At 36.5% G+C, this 13879-nt stretch overlaps 2 protein-coding genes and 8 non-coding genes across 11 annotated transcripts in view; 1 reads left to right on the top strand and 9 right to left on the bottom strand.

Annotated features, from left to right (window-relative positions):
* The window catches only part of CEP295 (centrosomal protein 295), a 47427-nt gene extending 44050 nt beyond the window's left edge, over nucleotides 1-3377 (top strand). Inside the window, exons 24-29 of the mRNA XM_036260111.1 lie at nucleotides 1175-1306; nucleotides 2410-2503; nucleotides 2647-2814; nucleotides 2894-2993; nucleotides 3087-3186; nucleotides 3273-3377. Of these exons, the coding sequence (XP_036116004.1) occupies nucleotides 1175-1306; nucleotides 2410-2503; nucleotides 2647-2814; nucleotides 2894-2993; nucleotides 3087-3186; nucleotides 3273-3311 (633 nt within the window). The 3' untranslated portion in view covers nucleotides 3312-3377. The remainder of the gene's footprint in view (nucleotides 1-1174; nucleotides 1307-2409; nucleotides 2504-2646; nucleotides 2815-2893; nucleotides 2994-3086; nucleotides 3187-3272) is intronic.
* TAF1D (TATA-box binding protein associated factor, RNA polymerase I subunit D) lies at nucleotides 3344-13860 on the bottom strand. Of its 2 annotated transcripts, none has more exons than XM_036260117.1 (12): nucleotides 13275-13860; nucleotides 12025-12149; nucleotides 11375-11753; nucleotides 10172-10347; nucleotides 9001-9061; nucleotides 8503-8639; nucleotides 7370-7399; nucleotides 6063-6097; nucleotides 5144-5195; nucleotides 4737-4783; nucleotides 3694-4170; nucleotides 3344-3458 (listed from the first exon to the last, which is right to left on the bottom strand). In XM_036260117.1, the coding sequence occupies exons 2-6, from the start codon at nucleotides 12123-12125 to the stop codon at nucleotides 8592-8594; spliced, it is 765 nt and encodes a 254-aa protein (XP_036116010.1). In that variant the 5' UTR covers nucleotides 12126-12149; nucleotides 13275-13860; the 3' UTR covers nucleotides 3344-3458; nucleotides 3694-4170; nucleotides 4737-4783; nucleotides 5144-5195; nucleotides 6063-6097; nucleotides 7370-7399; nucleotides 8503-8591. The 2 variants fall into 2 exon arrangements, with proteins under 2 accessions (XP_036116010.1, XP_036116009.1); XM_036260116.1 differs by having other exon boundaries at nucleotides 13682-13860.
* LOC118629161 lies at nucleotides 3535-3661 on the bottom strand. The gene has a single exon (XR_004959403.1). It is a non-coding gene; the product is annotated as a small nucleolar RNA SNORA25 (small nucleolar RNA).
* On the bottom strand, nucleotides 3935-4056 carry LOC118629167. The gene has a single exon (XR_004959409.1). It is a non-coding gene; the product is annotated as a small nucleolar RNA SNORA32 (small nucleolar RNA).
* On the bottom strand, nucleotides 4479-4550 carry LOC118629159. Its single transcript, XR_004959401.1, has one exon. It is a non-coding gene; the product is annotated as a small nucleolar RNA Z40 (small nucleolar RNA).
* Nucleotides 4894-5031, bottom strand: LOC118629165. Its single transcript, XR_004959407.1, has one exon. It is a non-coding gene; the product is annotated as a small nucleolar RNA SNORA1 (small nucleolar RNA).
* LOC118629160 lies at nucleotides 5265-5402 on the bottom strand. The gene has a single exon (XR_004959402.1). It is a non-coding gene; the product is annotated as a small nucleolar RNA SNORA8 (small nucleolar RNA).
* LOC118629191 lies at nucleotides 6176-6247 on the bottom strand. The gene has a single exon (XR_004959427.1). It is a non-coding gene; the product is annotated as a small nucleolar RNA SNORD5 (small nucleolar RNA).
* LOC118629168 lies at nucleotides 6386-6516 on the bottom strand. Its single transcript, XR_004959410.1, has one exon. It is a non-coding gene; the product is annotated as a small nucleolar RNA SNORA18 (small nucleolar RNA).
* On the bottom strand, nucleotides 7814-7940 carry LOC118629185. Its single transcript, XR_004959421.1, has one exon. It is a non-coding gene; the product is annotated as a small nucleolar RNA SNORA40 (small nucleolar RNA).
* Nucleotides 13861-13879: the final 19 nt, after the last annotated feature.

Raw genomic sequence — 13879 nt, 5'->3', positions numbered from 1 at the left:
TGGGTAAAAGACATACATATATACACATACACATATATAGTTAAGTGTGCATGGTATAAATTTAAGAGTAATTATTAATAGAGTAAAAATATAGTTTCCTAACCAGCAGAGAATAAAATGAAGTCATAGAAAATATTTTTAATTCAATCAAAGGCAGAGAAGGAAGGCAAAATGATATCCAACAAAAAAATTAAACAGAAAGCATAAAAAGTCCAGAACCAGGGGTACTTGTAAAACAAATTTCAAGAGAAAGAACAAGGCTACTTGTTACCATACCTGAGGTAGTCAGTCTTGTAATCAGACATCTCTAAATTTGGAGATCTCTGAAGTTCACAAAATATTTTCCTCCCAGTTCACATATCCCTTCTTGGCTTCCCTGAGGAAGTGTCCAGCCTATGCTTCAGCATTTTCAGTGTTCAACCTCAATGCTCTGCATTGAATTAAACCAGTAGATTTCAACCTTTTCCATCTCATGGCACACACAAACTAATTACTAAAATTCTGCGGCACACTGAAAAATTTATTTTTTGTCAATCTGTCCAAAAAAATAGGTCTAACTTAGATTCATTCACATTCGATAACTACTATGTTGGCTGTTGTCATTTTGACAACTGAAGGGAAACTTGTCTTAAAAATTCTTGCAAGCACACCAGTGTGCCACAGTGCACCAGGTGAAAATTGCTGCATCAATCGATTCAACTCCTAAATATAGTATTGTTTGCCCTTCCACACATGCTTGTTATAATAGAGATTGAAAATAAGGGTGACATCTGGACCACAGATATAATTTGGCTTTTGGATTTTTTTTGATAAATTCTTGTTCAAGGTTTAAAGATGGTATTTCTCTTTAAAAACTAGTCTGTCAGCAGTGGCGTACATTTGGCTGCAACCCATTAGCACTGCTCCCTTTAGACAGGCTAAAAGCTCTGGTTCTCCAGGGCCCCCAGTTAACCTGTACTTATCTGCCTAGCCCTGTGATCCTTTGGGTCTGTAATCATTGTAGATTTTTTTTGACAATTTTCAGTTACTTCACCCATCTCCAAGTCTCTCCAGTACTTCTGAAAGTGGGGGTGCACTGCCATGCTGTTCTTCCTCTATAATGTGCATTATTTTCACATCTTGAGTGTTTGAGGCTATTTTTGGACATGGTTTCCTTTTTAATTTTACTACACAGGAGACAGAGTCTGGCCATGGTATAATGGAAGAACCAGAACTTTCGTTAGTAAGCACCAGTGATAACAGTATTGCTGAAGTGGATTTTGCAAACCTAACCTTAGATGAAAAGAATGAGGCAAAAAGTTTTCAGGTAAATATTATAGTTCTCATTAATAAAAATACACCTCATTTCCACAGCAACCAATAGCTGAGAATTGGGGAACAGGATAGGATAGTCAGTTTTTTGCTTTTCTACCATTAGAATTACTTGCAAATGAATTTCTTTCCCCGTTAGGTTTACTGCAAGTGCAGTAAACTATAAACAGGAGGCCAGAAACTGACAGGAAATAGAAAAGCCTCTCATAAATAAGTTTTTTATTTTTTATCCTCACCCAAGGACATTTTTACATTTTTTTGTTCAGAGTGGGAGGGAAAGAGAGAAACATCAATGTGAAAGGGGCACACTGAGTGGCTGCCACCCGCATAACCCAACCAGGGCCGGGGACAAACCACAACCAAGGTTCATGCCCTTAGCAGGAACCAAACCCAGGTCTCGGGACTGTAGGGCGACGTTCCAACCGCTGAGCCAAACCAGCCAGGGCAAATACATGTTATTTATGGAGTTTATGTGAGCCAAAACTGGCAACACATGCCAAGAAAAAAAGATCTCAAATGCTCCTAAATACATGTATTTCTGATGCTATAGACTTCATTCAGATTTGGGCTGGAACTCCTGCCTTCCTTTCCCGATGAAAGATACTGTGTTTCAAAGCTGTGAGGTAGCAGAGGTGCTCCAGATAGGTAAGGATGTCGAGTCAATGTTTTTAAAGTAAAGATTATTTCAAATTCTGTTGCCTGCACATTCCCACTTTCTTCCACAACAAGCAAACTATTTGCTTCTTGCCTGGCTCATAATTTAATTCTAATTTAGAAGGGCTCCAGGTTAATAGATAAATTCATTGATTGATGCAAGTGTTTTTTTGTGGCCTGACACAAAATTAGAATGGAATTCACTTCTTGAAAGTATTCCAAGATACTTAGAAGTAATCAGGATGGGAATAAGCTTTGATGGAGGGCTAGTAATTGTTCTCTAGTACTGCTGGTCAAATAAAGCCTTTAGTATGAATAAAACTGCTTATGTTTATTATAGACTTTCCCTTGCCAAAACAGTCTAGTCCAGCAGGATTTAGCTAAAGCTCTGCTGTACATTGAGGTAAAAGTGATAAATTCATCTACGCCTTTTCTTGCAATTAGGTGAGTGAATTTCCACCTGTGTCAGAAACACAAAACTCGGATTATCCAGCTGTATCAGATCCTTCTGTGGAGAAGCCAACTGCAGTTTCTGCAGGTACGACTTGAGCATCTGAAATGGTCAAGTGAACCCAAGGGCTGGCAGGAGTTCCTTATTCAGGTTCATAGCCTCCAATCTCGCATGTTGCTGGCCTTTAAAGTTCAATGACGTGAAAATAGTTTGTGGTTTTTTCCTCTTAGAAACCCTTCCAAAATTTACACCTGTACCAGGAAGCTTACAAGAAGCATTTGTAAAGAGAAAAAAATCATTTATAGAGAGATCCTGCCAGAGACAGAAAGAAATAAGGAATAAAATACGTGTCTTTAAAAATTCAGAAAGCCAAGTGATTAAGGGGAGACCTTCTACAGGTATGTTCCCAAAAACATTTGTATCCATTCTCAGAAAGGGATTCTGTCTTATCTCTCAAATTACTTGTTTTCTGCTCAGGTTTATCTGCAAGTCACCTAAAGGGTGTGAATAAAGTTCGAGTGTCACTTCCTGAAGACAGAAAGACTGCACAAGCCCTTACGCACCAAAGAGCTCTAAGGTATATTATGTGTGTGCTTATAATAACTATAATTATTAATAATATTCCCATTCCTGAACTAGCTATCTTGAATTCCATATAAATTCCTTACAGGTTACACAATCAGTTAGCTGAAGTCAAACAGCAGAAGGAAGAGAAGGTAAAGCAAGATGCATATGCCCAAAACAGAGCAAGGGCAAAAGAATTTCATAAGGTGAGCAGGTTGCCAATTTCTTTTTCATGTCAAAGATATAGGAGCGCAACTGAAACTGCTAAATTTTACCTTTATTCCCTCCACAGAAAACACTAGAGAAACTCCGAGCCAAAAATACATGCTGACTTTTTACAAAAAGTGTAAATGGTTTTTATTATTTGTAACATAGGCACAATTATTTAAAGTTAATAAATTTTTATTTAAGGAATTCCACATGTTCTGAATCTTTCCACACACTGACTTAGTTTCTCCAGAGTTTGACTCCTTAATCCCTGTAAAAGAAGGGTAGGCAGTGTTAAACTTTTATTTAATTTCCCACATCACTAACCATTGATACAAGTAGTGAAATCTTGTATCTCCTCAGGAAAACGTAACACTACAGAGTGTCTATTACATCCTATGGAGAACTTTGATCTTAGGTCACAGCGTTAAGAGCTCCTGGTTTTGGTCCCGTAAGCTCTCTTTGAAATGACCTATAAATTAACATCTTTTCTAATGTGTACATACCTTTTTTGGCTCAATCCAGTTGTCATTTCAGTAGTCCTAAATAACAATAAAGATGATCGTGTGATCACAAACTATCTGGTCACTAGCAACCTAGAAGGATTAGACAGAGGACATCTGCAAGACTCCAGAGATCTAAGGCAGCTATATAAAAATTACCAATGCCTATTTCAAAATTACATATAGCTTGTGTTGTATTTATATTGGACAGTGTTAATCTAGACAATGAAAACAAGGGTTAAGAAAATGTTCCCAATAGGCTGAATGCTACCAATGTAGCAGGAAAAAAAACCTAATGGGAAAATATTTTGTGGTCATGTCCACAGCAAATGAGAAACTGCATTCTAAAAGCCTTGGTAATGACCATTATACATCGACAATTTGGTCTGGTAAAATAAAGACAGATAACTTGCCACAGTTCTTTCAGTTGATCTTCTTTTAGCTACACTTGAATATGGACATACTTCAACAATTCCCCACCTGTGGAGAAAGATTTTCAAGTTGGAGTTTTCAAAATGGGGGTTCATTTCAGTCCCAAAGATCCTGCAAACCAGTTCTCACTAGCATGTATTGGAAGTTCTAACATGTATGGAAACTGCAAATAGTTGGAATAAACATCTTTTCAATCCAGTTCATTTAAACTCAGTATTTTGAACAAATCTTTAAATTAAGCCATAATCCATTTCCACTCACAACCAAACTCATGAAATGCACACTGATCATAAACTGCAAAGGCAGCTGTTTGGAAATGTGTATGTTTCAGGAAACTTTTTATCTTGAGCTTTCACGGATGTTCAGATGGCTATTTTCATTCAGCCCATTCAGAGCAGTTGAACATTTTGCTCATCATCATAACATCATGCTGGTGAACAGTACAAACACATGGTGGCCTTTTTTAACGTCTAATCCTTGTGCTAATAATTAACCACCAGGATGGGCTACTGTAAGGATAAAATAAATTCAAGGATATTAATACTGAAGTTGTATAAAGGAGTTTAAGTCTCCTATAAACTAGGAGGGAGTTTGAAGAAAAGTTAAAATCTTACCTGTATCTTTGGGACCCTATTTCTTCATGCAATTTACTTTTAGAACCCTGGAAGTTAAACATTAAGAAGCACATTGTTATTTTAGCAAGTGAGTCAAGATCTGTTATTCTAAAATTGAAGTCTTATTACATCCAGTTTTTACTCATTGAGCCTAGCAAAGTGTCACAGGTCTCATTGTCACCACTGCAATAAAAGTACCGTGATGGAAGCATAACCTGTGTCTCAATGTAGCCACATTAACAATTTCTGGACACCATGTACAAAAATAGTGCCTGTTTTAATCTAGAATGAGGCTTCATAAAAGTTTCTCTCAAGCTTATATGTACATTGTGCAAAAGGTTTCTACATCTGTGTATATCAAAGTAAAAGCTCCGAGAAACAACAGAAATAGAAATAGTACACCTTACACAGTTAGGGTCAGAGTAGATGGATCGGCCTGGCTTCTCAATTTCACACACCCTAGAAAAAGAGAAGCTTTAGTTCCTATTGAAGAATTATGTCTAACTGAACAGTAAGAAACTATTCCTATAATGTGTCAATAAAAATACCAGGTTTCACATGCACAAAGCCAAGAAAACCAACGATGCCAGATACTGAATTTATATTGCACTGTCCTTTGAACACCCAGCAGGAATAAACTGCTGAATGCAGATACCATGCAGTGCATTGTGACTGAACTAGAAACACATCTATTTCCGGTATCTGAGGAATAAATCTAATTGTGAAAAATTCCTAATTGTCATTTCAATGAAGCAACCTACATTAATGCAATAAACTATAAAACTAGTCACACTTATCTGTATCCTGTCTCTCTTTACACTAGAAAAGGTCACAGTTGTTCAACCTATTAGGTGGAATTCCTTGATTTTAACATATCCAAGTCTACATGTTTATTAGGATGGAGCCATATGGAACTGTCAGTTTAATAAAAGGGTGCAAAAGGGACATTTTCATTTGGTGCCCCTAGACATGCAGTCTCTTCATTCTTTTTCCAATTCTGTATATAAATACAATTATGGCAAATATTTTCATCGAGATCTTTGCAATTGTTTTATACCTAAACAACTATTGTTCACAACACTAAAGGAATGCTGTTTAATCCTTGACTAACATCCTTTTGTTCAGTGTGTCATTATAAACTTTAGATGCCATAGGAACTTCTCGTTATCAATTAGCCTGTGGTCAAACTGGCTTCCTGTACACCATTTCACTTAAAGTCACAGAACCTATCAAAAGTGTTAAGTGAGGACTTCCTCTACTCACAACTTGCATTTTTTTTCACAACTCTGAACCCTTAAATGAGTAGAAATTAAATGTTCCACTTACCTCTAAACATGAGTAAGTTCAAATCATATTCACTCCTACAGATAAAAACACCAAATAAAATATTGAAGAGTGTGTGATAAAAAAAATAATAAAACCTATACAGAGCTATATTCAGCTGTCAGAATTTTGTTTTAGTTCATGTCTGTATCATTCAGCAGTTGAACAGTTAAATTCATCATCTGAACTGCAGTGGTACCTAAGGTTACACTGTCACCAACTAAAACTTACCAAAGCTATCTATCACTCCCTAGATTAGTAGATCGTCAGGATACAAATACCTAAGACCAAAAAAAATTAGATTAGGTCTTTCATAGTTTTAGCAGCTTTGTCTTGTAGTTCCTTCCCACAGATCTAACACTTAGTTCTGTGAATAAAGGAAGCAACATATTTCCTCTATGAGGCGTTTCCAACGACGCAGGTCTACAGAAAAAACCCCATCGGGATAGACCTCAATCATTATTTACACGTTTTAAAAGACAAAACCAAGTCTAAGATTCCACAGAAGGACAACTAGATTTGATCTGCTCAGCCACTTTGAGTTCAAAACTGTGTAAGAAGTCAAGCATCCTCCCATTTATAATAAATTTAAAGAAATCATCCCATCAAATTAATCACGTAAGGATTTTAACAACTCTGCTTAGAAATGGGTATATACTGATCCCCACCAAAAAACATGCAAAATGCCAAACAGCTATATTCTAGACAATCCAAAGGAAAAATATCCATGTATAATTTGAAGTCTTGATTTTTATAAACTTGGATACTGCAATGTTTTGCCTACAAAATTCCCAGATTACAAAGCAAAAAATTTACTTGCCACAGAATTGAAAATCTCTATAAAATATCTTAAAATTTTTTAATATATAAAAAAAATGGGAAAAAATGTAATGTGTTAATGTGGCTGTATTTATGTTCTTAATCATTTGAGAACTTCATACAATCCAAACTTATGACATCTTGTGTTTGGTGTAGTTATTTCTAGTATTACAGTATTATACCTAATTCATTTTAGATCATGCATTAATTTAAACGTTATGTATGCTTAAAGTGAGAATATCCAAGATTCTAGTTATTGCTATAGCCCAGTTTACAGTTTTCTGACCCTTATGTGCAAGGCAAGTGAAGCTGGCACAGTGTCACTATAAAACAGTGATTTTCCTAAGATTCATTTTCTGAAGTTATGTCATAAACAGAAATTAAAAGTTGGCAAAAAGTCTTTAATAATGAAACCTGTGAAGATTTAGATTATCTGACAATGTGCTATGTTTAAACAAATTTGATCCAAAATCTCACAGAATAAGACATACCTTTTAAGTCCAGACATGTAAGGTAAAACCCTACAAAAAAAAAAGTCATCTTTGTGTCATTATCAACATTAAAATTAAGATACCAAATCAGTATGATTGAGATTTCGCTTAGTCTATGCTTTTTTTTTTTTTTTAATTTTTTTAATCCTCAACCGAGGACAATTTTCCATTTTTTGTTCAGATAGAGCGGGAGGGAGACAGAGGGAGAGAGAGAGAGAGAGAAACATCGATGTGAAGGGACACATCAAGTGGCTGCCACCCACACAACCAACCAGGGCCAGGGACAAACTGCAACCGAGGTACGTGCCCTTAGCGGGAACCGAACCCGGGTCTCTCTGTACCGCAGGCCGACGCTCCAACCGCTGAGCCAAACCGGCCAGGGCTAGTCTATGCTTTTTAAATTATTAGTTCTACAGTCCAGATACCAACATTTGTTTTAGGTATAATGTTCCTTCTTATATGTATCAAAACTCATACTGAACAATGAGTTCTGGGTTGCAAAAGAGGCTTTATTTTTTGCACCTGTATGTAGTCTTTGTCCACAAATCAAACAAAAACAAACACAAGTGCTTTTGTAAAATGCAATATATATACCACTACAATCGATAATAAACAGTGGTGCTAGAAGACAATGATGGTTGAAATATTCTAGGCTATTAAAAGGGGGAAATTATTAAATTCTTACCAGCACTAAACATTTGACACTTAAGGTTACATTTGTCGGAATAATACTTGGATAAAAATACATTAAAGGAAGGATTCAGATATCCCAAGAAGGGTGACTGGTTGCTATTCATTAGTGATTACTGTAACTATGATTTTCTTTTTAGATTACAATCTCTATACTTGATTCAGCGCTCAAATTGTATCTTTAAACTCTTTCCCTGAAATAAACAAGTACAGGCAAAAACAGAAGGACCCTTATTATTTTGCAAGATATTACTTCTACTATTAAATGCCTAAATTTTTGTACGTGCATAATTTCATTTTTAAATTTTTTCCCAATAATCACTTCATTCTTGAGCAGTTTCTTTCACAAATTTGCTTAGATTCTTTTTATTTTTGTCTTAGATGAAAATGTCATATACATTTACATCATCTTTCTGTCAAGTTTTTCTCTCCATTCTCTTTACCTTGGCATTCATATTCCTGTCTCCTTTTCAGGCCATTCTGTCTTCTGTCCCATGTTTTTGGACTTTGATTTTTAGATAAAGCAGCTTCTTCAGTTCTTCTTTGGTAACTCAGAACTTATTATGAAATAATTATTCTCCTGCATAAAAGATACCAATATTAAGCAATAACTAATACTTGACTGCATTAGTAATTTCACATAACTGAGCTCTAGGTGATTTCAATCTGGAGACTAAGATGTTAAAATCCAATTAACGTCTCCTTTTACTCTTATTTGATATTCTAGTAGCAATGCACGTATAAAACTTAACAATAGTATTGAAAAGTCCATGTCACACTCCACTATCCCCCAAATATATTCTTTTTGCATTTCCTACACCAAATGTAATGAAGCCATTCCAAAATTAAATACAGACTGTTAAGACAATAACTATTGGATAAAATTCTTTCTGTAACCGAGGTGCCCTCCCAAAAGTAACTAGGATAAAAATGTCACTTACCACCAACTTAATATCACATTCATCATCACGTTCAAGATTTGCTGCAGCCTCATCCTCTCCTCTGTAACATTAAAAATACCATCAGAGTTAGACATCTTCATCAACTACATAAAAGCCTACATGACAATGAAGATAAAAAACTGAAACATCCTAAGCCACCAAACCTCCAGGATAATGACTACTAGACTATGGACATAAATTGGAGATCTCTAAAATCTGATCCAGGGTTCTAGGAGAGCCACCCAGCTCCTTGGAAGACCCCACAGCCAACCCAGTTCCTTGGAAGACACCAATGTACCTCTCTACTAAAATATTTATTACCTCTGAAACCTCAACTCCCATTTCTATTTATTTACTGAGCTCTGAAAGAAGCCCAATCTCTTAATTTTTTCAGTATTATTTTCATCTGTGTTTAAGCTAGTTCCATAGGGTCACACCCTATGAGTGTTTTAAAAGGGATTTTAAGTTGTACGAAGAAAACAAATGTTTCTTGGGGAGCCAACTGAAGCTTCCCTTCCAAGCCTGACCATACTTTATAGTTGGGCTGTTTCCCATCCCATATCTCCCTCCAATTTATTTTGTCCCTGGGTCCAGGGCTCCCAAGCGTTACAAAGATCTCACCCTCTTAGAGAAACTAGGGTGCTCCTTTGATAATTAACATCCCAGTATCTCAGAGAGATTCCCTTAACCTCATTCCCTAACCACTTTGTTCTTGAAAGCTGAGGCCAGCTTATTATTTATAACAACCTAAAATTGGGTCTAATGGGACTCAGTTTTAACTAGAAGCAGTACAATTTCTCTGGGAATGTTACATTGTTTGTCTTTGTAGCAGACTTTAATTTTGAATAAATGGACTCTACTAAAATCATCAAATTAATAAAAATACCACTCAGATGACTAAATCTTCTATAAGCCAATTGATAGTAGATGGTCACGATACACAACTGAATAGCAGTGCCAGTCAAGGGGAAAAATTATGCTGTCATGTAAAACACCCAAAATTGGCTCTCATGAGCCAGACTCATAGCTCAACTGTTATAACGCAAATGGCCTTTTGTATTTCCCATTAAAGTACAAACAAATTAATAGCATACAGATGAATTAACATTAAAATGTAAAAACACTTAATTTGATAAAATTTATGACCATAATTTGACATGATTAAACTTACGCTGACTCTTCAATAGGAGAGAGAGATCCATCGTCATCCAAGTATTTGTATCTACGACTATCAAGGTCATCCTTTTCTAAATCTTCACCAACATTCATCTGTTTTAAGGATTCCTTGAGGTGGTATTCATACTTCAGTTTTTCAAGGTAGTTGAAAAATCCTCTTGCCACTGCTTGCTACACATCAGAAAGAAAAAAAAAAAAATTAAACCATGGCCTTACAAAATAAAAATTTTCTCCATCCCTGACCAGATATCCTGTGTTCCAAAATGGCAAGGATTCCCTTACTGATCCTGTCTTAACTACTCTGCCATATGCAGCTCACAATACAGCAAATGCTGGTTGTAAAAAGAATTCACTACTACCTATAAAGTTACCAGACTCATCAAAGTTGGTACCAAGAGAATCAAGCACAAATCTTTTGTTGAGAATTACTAAAGAGTTAAATGTAGATAAACACATTTCTGATGCTAATTATAATTACCTTAAAACATAGGGTTAGCCCCTGCCAGTTTGGCCCAGCGGTTAGAGCGTTGGCCTGCAGCCCAGAGAAACCGGGTTCAGTTCCCACTAAGGGCACGTACTTCGGTTTTAGTTTGTCCCTGGCCCTGGTTGGGTCATGTGGGTGACAGCCACTTGATGTGTCCCTTTCACTTCGATGTTTCTCTCTCTCTCTCTTCCTCCCGCTCTATCTGAATAAAAAATGGAAAAATGTCCAGGGGTGAGGATAAAAAAAAAAAAAACATAGGGTAAACTAGTATTAATCCCCTCGAATAAATCAGATTCTAAATTAAGGAATTAAAAATTAACTATGCAAACATTAACTCAAGTCCTTGAGAGTATACTGCTAAGTACTGGGCATTTATGAGGCAATTCTGTTAGAAACTGAACACTCTATTTGTGAGAAAATGAAATCTACTGAAGTCACTGAACATGGAAGGAGTTGGGGTTTGACCTAGGTTATAATCGGGAATCATTTGAGTTTTAGGGATGATGTTAAAAAACCGATAGGATGAGATCATGGGATTTTATATGAACAGCTTTGAAGGTATACATATACAGATATAGTCAATGAATTTACCAGTGAAAATTTCACCCAGTAGCCCAAGTGAAATTTGAGCTGAAGTAGGCACATCTAAATTCTAAGTGACCAACAAACCATTTCAGGCACTTTAACTATTGGCACCCACATATGTTAACTCACCTCAAAAGTTAAAATTTTTCTCCAAGGTAATGGTTTTCTTCCATTCTCTGATTCCAAAAATGATAACTGTTGTCTTTTATCTTTAAATTGTTTCTTATTTATTTGTGACCTCGTGTTTTTCCTTCCTTTTGGTCTTCCCCTTTGTCTTCCTGTTGGCTTATATTTCTTCCTCTTTTTACGTTTCTTTTTCTTAAGTCTTTCAAAAATAGCTTTTAAAGTCAATGGTCTTGGTTCTAAAGACGAGTCACTGGATGAATCTGTTGCTTGAACACTTTCAAGTGAACGAACACACTTTCTAATAGGATTTCTTGGCCTCCGTTTAGGTGAATAAGGAACACACTGAGTTTTAAATAAACTGCTACCAGAGGAAGAGTTATCACTAGGGAAAAAAGGGGGGAGGTGGATTAGTTTTTTCCTCTTTAAATAACTGAATGCTTATTACCAATAATATAAGTTTCTTCCGAAGACCAAAGCCAGTCTATGTAAACCATTTTTTTCTTTTCTAATCCTTGAAAATTACCTGTACCATCATTCATCATCTACAATGGCTTGCTTTCCCGGTAATTCAAATACAGTAAACATTATCATCGAATCAAGTGTTTTCCAGTAAAAAGCTGGTGGTTGCTGTTGATATAAAAAAATACACTTACCTTTGATTTTCAATTTCCATAGCTGAGTCAGATGCTGTAATGTAGTCCAGAGAATCCATTCCTGATGTTTTCTCCAAGTCCTTCACAAAATTGTTATTCATCACTTATTTGCTTTCACTGAATTTCTGACAACATAAAACAGTACATATGTAGTTTCCCTTAACAAATAAATGCCAGCACAAACAGCTGATATTCAAGCAATACAAAATTTGACGCAGTCAGATTATGCCATTACATGTAAATTAAGGCACAACCATTTACAAGGCCCTTTAACATTAATTTTCATGTGGGAACCATCCATTTCAGATCAAATTCTAAAATCGAAAAATTTTGATTAGTTTTATCTTTCAATTGTGCCTCTAAAGCTATCCTGTGAAAAGATTCTAGAAAAGTAATGTCATTCCCCTCCAAAATATCAACCCTCTTTCCATAACAGGAATATAGTTTTATCATTAGCCATACAGCAATATGCAATTACAAGTATAATGTACAATCAATGACCCAAAAGCCATGTTCCAAGAGCAGATGGGAACTCCTAGAAGTTTTACATAGAAAACCAGAAAGCAGAGTCTGGTCTCAGTATATCAGGAAAAATAATCATGATTTACTATCTCAATCCAATACACTATTTTAAAACTCCTGGTCTGGAATTTTACTTATGGCCTTTTCCCATTCATACTGTGATTCAACAAAATCACTGTGAAACCTTTCTTACAGATGTCTTTATCATTATGGTTATTAATTTATTCTCATATTTCAATGAGCCTGTTGGACTACAACAATGTCCTTCATTTTCCTTTAAAAAAAAATAACTCCTTGAAGATTTTACAATAGTTTGGGGAAATAATCTAAAAAAGACAATTTAACTCCACTGCATCTCCCCTACGGAGGATGTCACCATTCTTCCATTTTTGTATTGTTAATAGTGTTAACATACTTGAGAATGACCAATGAGTAAAGATGAAAGATATCTTAGAATTAACAAAATATTTAAAATGTGAGACATCAGTAAGGTCACAGAGATCTTAGATTTTCAATGTCCAATGGACCCACATAGTAATTTCATGGTTTTATTGTAGTTAAAACTAAGTCATGATCAAACTAAGTCATGAAATGTTCAAAACTGAAATTCGACAAAATTGGGTACAATGGCACTGGTGGTATTCTGAGGTTAAATTAAAAAAATATATTATTAGAACATTATCAGGTTAAGGTGTAGTTAACTCAAAATCACATTTTCTTAAACTTATTTAGAAAGCATTCCCACCGAAGCGTCCTTCCTACTCCGAGATTCTGCGAGGCCACGTGGCCTAATGGTGCCCCTACAGCTGCTAACACCTCCTCTCTAACCACCATGAGACCTTGGGGCGACTATCTCCAGAAGCACCTAACTTTCCGCACAGAAAACGGCCTAAGTGTTCCCTCGCACTTGTTAACCCAGAACACCTGTACTTGTCTATAACCTCTACAATTCAGACACACTGGAGGACGCCCACATTATAACCGTGTTATGTGTGGCTGCAGTCCAACCACTACACCCGAAGCCCACAACAACCACGAGCCCTCCACCCTCAGGGCCTGACTCCTTCGGCTCGATCCCCCAGAGCAACGCGGGGATCCCGGGGAAAGCTAAAAGCGCAACCCCTCCTTCACGCACCAGGCCCGGGCAGCCTTGTCCTCTTCCTCTCCCATACAAGTCAGCAGACCGCTTGCACCAACCAGCGCCGGCTCAGTAAAAGCCTCAGCAACGTGCTCGAGCCCGCAACCCAGGCCTGGGAGGTTTGCGTTGAGGAACCGCTCGACCTCCGCACTAACAGGCAACAACCGCCTACCTCTGCAACTGCGCGGAAGAAAA

Source organism: Molossus molossus, unplaced genomic scaffold (assembly GCF_014108415.1).
Source record: "Molossus molossus isolate mMolMol1 unplaced genomic scaffold, mMolMol1.p scaffold_m16_p_13, whole genome shotgun sequence".
In the NCBI taxonomy this organism is placed as follows: Eukaryota; Metazoa; Chordata; class Mammalia; order Chiroptera; family Molossidae; genus Molossus; species Molossus molossus.
Note: the sequence above shows the minus strand (reverse complement) of the source record. Positions and strands in the feature narration are given on the sequence as shown.